The following is a 4,330-nucleotide window of genomic DNA, read 5'->3' as shown; positions in this document are numbered from 1 at the left end:
AGAAAGTCAAGAAAAAAAAAAGACAAAAAACCAAAAAACACAAAAATCGTTATCCCCCATTTGAGAACTACGTGCAGCTTGATCCCCTAAAATCCCTCATTTCAAACACCCTTCATATTTCTTTTTTTCTTCCTTTGACACTTCCTACCTATATCGTTGGGGGTACGTAGGCAACTCAAATTATGAGTTCAGCTGCTTAAATAAACCAAAACAATACTTTTATTTAGTACAGAACTACGACGGGTCTGATTCTCTGCTTATCACATGCAGAAATACTCATAAGACTTTATTCAAAATGACTACACACGTGGAGATACGTATGCAACCTTCGGGTGCGACCCTAAACAACTAACAATTTTTTTTCTTTCAACAGGAAAAGAGCCCCTACCAAAGCTCTTAAGATACGGGAGAACTCTACTTGACTCACAAGGGCATGTTATCACAAACAACATGAGTGCATAATCCTATCACGAAACACACGTTCAATACGGAAGAAATGTGTAAAAGGGATACAGGCCCTACTCTTTTATTTTATTTTATTTTCCTTATTATTGATGTTAGGAGTAAGAAGTAATCATTCGGATACCATAAGTGGAATGGAGATGAACGCCAAAAAACAGCAAAACGACGTGTTACTATCCAACAAATAAAAGAAACAACTGTGATCCTCTAACAATCACCTATCTAATCTAACAGAGTCAAATTCCAACAATCTTTCTGGTTCCGTAGAAGTATTTTTTTTGCTTTTCAAAAGTATGACGTTATTTTAAAAAAGTCAAATTTTCAAATCAATAAGTCGTGTACTTTCGCTTCCTGCATTCACATTCTTTTATTATTATTTCTATTTTTCTTTTTCCTATCTTCTTTCTCTCATGATTTTGACCTTGGGTATCCTGTGTTTAGGTGAAAACCTTGAAGTGCATATCACCTTGAATTGAAGCCTCAATCCCCCGCTAAATGACATACCACCCTCTACACCCAAATATTTCAAGCCAAGACCCAAAAACAAATACCTTTCAACCCCTCACCAAAGGCCTTCAATTGATGATGAAGATGGGATATATCCCAGGCGAAGGTTTAGGTCGTGACGGCAAAGGCATGAAACATCCAATCCCCATTATGGAGAAGCAAAATCGCTATGGTTTGGGGTATGATCCAAGCAAGGACCTCCACGTCATTAAGAAACCATCCCTCACATTGAATGGGCAATTTGTATTACAACACGATACCGAGCCCTACTACGAATTTCCTGAACCATGGTATGACCCAGTTAAGAAGCAGAGACTTCCAGGACTAGAAATCTTCTTTGCTGAAGCTAGAGATGAGGAATTAATCAAAAAATGGTTATACAAGGAACCTAAGCCTAAAGAGAACATTGATTGGATCGAATATTTGAAGCAAGGAGTTTTGAGGCAATTATTTACAAACTTTGGAAATGAAGGAAATCTTGATCCAATGGCGCTTACTCTACCGGTTAATACAAGGATTGAGCGTGAAGGCAATGTCCACCTCAAGAACAAAGAAGCTTACATTCCACCCGTTTTAGGTGATCCAATCCCCAAGCATCTTTCAAATCCACACCTTACCCACTCCTCCGCCTCGGAAGGTTACGAAACCGATAGTTCATCGTCTAACCAATCATCCCTTCATACCCAGTCTTATTATTCTGAAAATGAAGACCTTGAGTGTGTTAATAAACCTAAATATATTTGCATGCAAGAAGTTAATTTTGATCATAATGAATTATCTGATAATGAATCTTTCGATGAGCCTAAGTCATGCATGATGCCCATAGAAGAGTCAATAGTTGTAAATATTGGCACTGATAGTAGTGTAAAAGAAGTAAAAATAGGATCCTCACTTTCCCCTGAGGAACAAACTGCATTCATTGCATTGCTTAGGGAGTACGTAGATGTATTTGCATGGTCATATGCAGATATGCCAGGTGTTGACCGTAACATTGCCGAACATCGCATTCCTCTTTATCCCAACAGCAAGCCGAAGCAACAAAAGCTCCGAAGGATGAAACCGGAAGTTAGTCTAAAAGTCAAAGAAGAAATCCAGAAACAACTCGACGCCAATTTTATTAAACCAATCAAACACCCTGAATGGTTGGCTAACATAGTGGTAGTTCCCAAAAAAGACGGAAGGGTCAGAGTATGTATCGACTTCAGGGATCTAAACGCTGCATCACCAAAAGATTACTTCCCTTTGCCTCACATTGACGTACTGGTGGATAGTACCGCGGGGCACGCCATGTTCTCATTTATGGACGGATTCTCGGGCTATAATCATATACTCATGGCAGAAGACGATATGCCAAAGACGTCATTCATCACCCCATGGGGAACATTTTGTTACCAAGCAATGCCGTTCGATTTAAAAAACGCAGGGGCCACTTATCAACGAGCTGCAACAACAATTCTACATGACCTTATTCATGATACGGTTGAAGTATACGTGGATGATATGATTGTCAAAAGCCACGATCGAGGGGAGCACATAAGTGCATTAAAGTCATTTTTTGACAGGATTAGAAAATATAATTTGAGATTGAATCCTCAAAAATGCGTATTCGGAGTTACTTCTGGAAAACTGTTGGGCTTTATTGTCAGCAAAGATGGGATCAAAGTCGATTCCGATAAAGTGAAAGCCATTCAAGAACTTCCTCCACCAAGAACGGAAAAAGAAATTCGGGGATTCCTAGGAAGAATTCAATACATTAGCAGGTTCATATCGCAACTGAGCACTCGATGCGAATCGATTTTCAAGCTGTTGAGGAAAAATGTTCCGAAAAAATGGAATGAAGAATGCCAAGTCTCATTTGACTCGATGAAGGAATATCTCTCTAACCCTCCAGTATTAATGCCACCCAAGCCGGGAGAGCCTTTGATTTTATATCTCACAGTCACAGAAACTGCCATGGGAGCGTTATTGGCTCAATACCAAGAAGGCACCAAAAGAGAAATTGCCATCTACTACCTCAGCAAAAAGTTTTTGGATTATGAAACCAGATACAATCCTTTAGAAAAAGCTTGCATCGCCCTCATATACGCCACTAAGAAGCTACGACATTATCTACAGGCTCATACAACTTTCCTTATCTCAAGACTAGATCCTATCAAGTACATCTTTGAGAAACCAATTCTCACTGAGAGATTCGCGAGATGGCATGCAATGCTTTCAGAATTTGATATTCAATGTGTAAACCAGAAATCTGTTAAAGGAAGGACGATATCTGAAGCATTGGCTGATGGACCAATATCAGGAGATGAATTTGATGACGAGTTTCCAGATGAACATTTACTCAACATTGGGATATCTAGGTGGAAAATGTACTTTGACGGAGCATCTAATAGAAGGGGCAATGGCGCGGGTGTTTTGCTCATTGATCCTTATGGAATTCATATCCCTTTTGCTGTGAAATTGAGTTTTCCAACGACTAATAACACGGCAGAGTACGAAGCTTGCATTTATGGCGTTAAGGCAGCCTTAGCGGCAGGGGCGAAATACCTCACAGTATATGGAGATTCTAACCTCATTATCTCTCAAACAATTGGAGTATGGAGAGTCCGAGATGAGAGATTACAAATGTATACCGAGTATCTCCAACAGTTCATTCCGTACTTTGAAGATATTGACTTCAAGCATCTTCCCCGGGAGCAAAACAGTTTCACGGATGCATTAGCAAACTTAGCGGTAAATTTAACATGGGAAAACAACGTAAAAATTCGAGCTGTGACTATTTGAGCTGCATTGACTTTGCAAGATGATAAAGATGCTTGGTATGCTGATATTAAAAATTTTCTAATCACCGGTCGATATCCTGAAGAGAGTCATAAAAAAGACCAATTGGCTATCCGGCGATTGGCAGCTCACTTTGTAATACTAAAAGATAGATTGTACCGCAAGGGTTTTGATGGAACTCTACAATTGTGTGTTGACGAAAAAAAATACAAAAGATCATGGGAGAAATCCATGGTGGTGAATGCGGTCCGCACATGAATGGCAGGATGCTAGCTCGAAAAATCTTGCGAGCAGGTTATTATTGGACCACTTTAGAAAGCGACTGTGTCCATTTTGTGAGGACTTGCAAGAAATGTCAATTTTTTGCAAATCTCAATCACATGCCACCTACCTCCTTACATAATCTCATTTCTCCATGGCCGTTTTCTAGTTGGGGTATAGATATCATCGGACAAATTCACCCAAAAGCCTCGAACGGACACCAATACATTCTAGTTGCTGTTGACTATTTCTCGAAATGGATTGAAGCAGCGTCATATGCAAAGCTAGGGGCAAAGCAAGTCTCCAAATTTGTGATCAACAA

At 39.7% G+C, this 4,330-nt stretch overlaps 1 protein-coding gene across 1 annotated transcript; it reads left to right on the top strand.

Annotated features, from left to right (window-relative positions):
- The first annotated feature begins 1,053 nt into the window (after positions 1-1,053).
- Positions 1,054-3,750, top strand: LOC130469594 (uncharacterized). The gene has a single exon (XM_056838971.1). The coding sequence runs from the start codon at positions 1,054-1,056 to the stop codon at positions 3,748-3,750; it is 2,697 nt and encodes an 898-aa protein (XP_056694949.1).
- Positions 3,751-4,330: the final 580 nt, after the last annotated feature.

This window comes from Spinacia oleracea, chromosome 3 (assembly GCF_020520425.1).
Source record: "Spinacia oleracea cultivar Varoflay chromosome 3, BTI_SOV_V1, whole genome shotgun sequence".
Lineage (NCBI taxonomy): Eukaryota > Viridiplantae > Streptophyta > Magnoliopsida > Caryophyllales > Amaranthaceae > Spinacia > Spinacia oleracea.
This window is presented reverse-complemented; position numbering and strand designations above follow the sequence as displayed.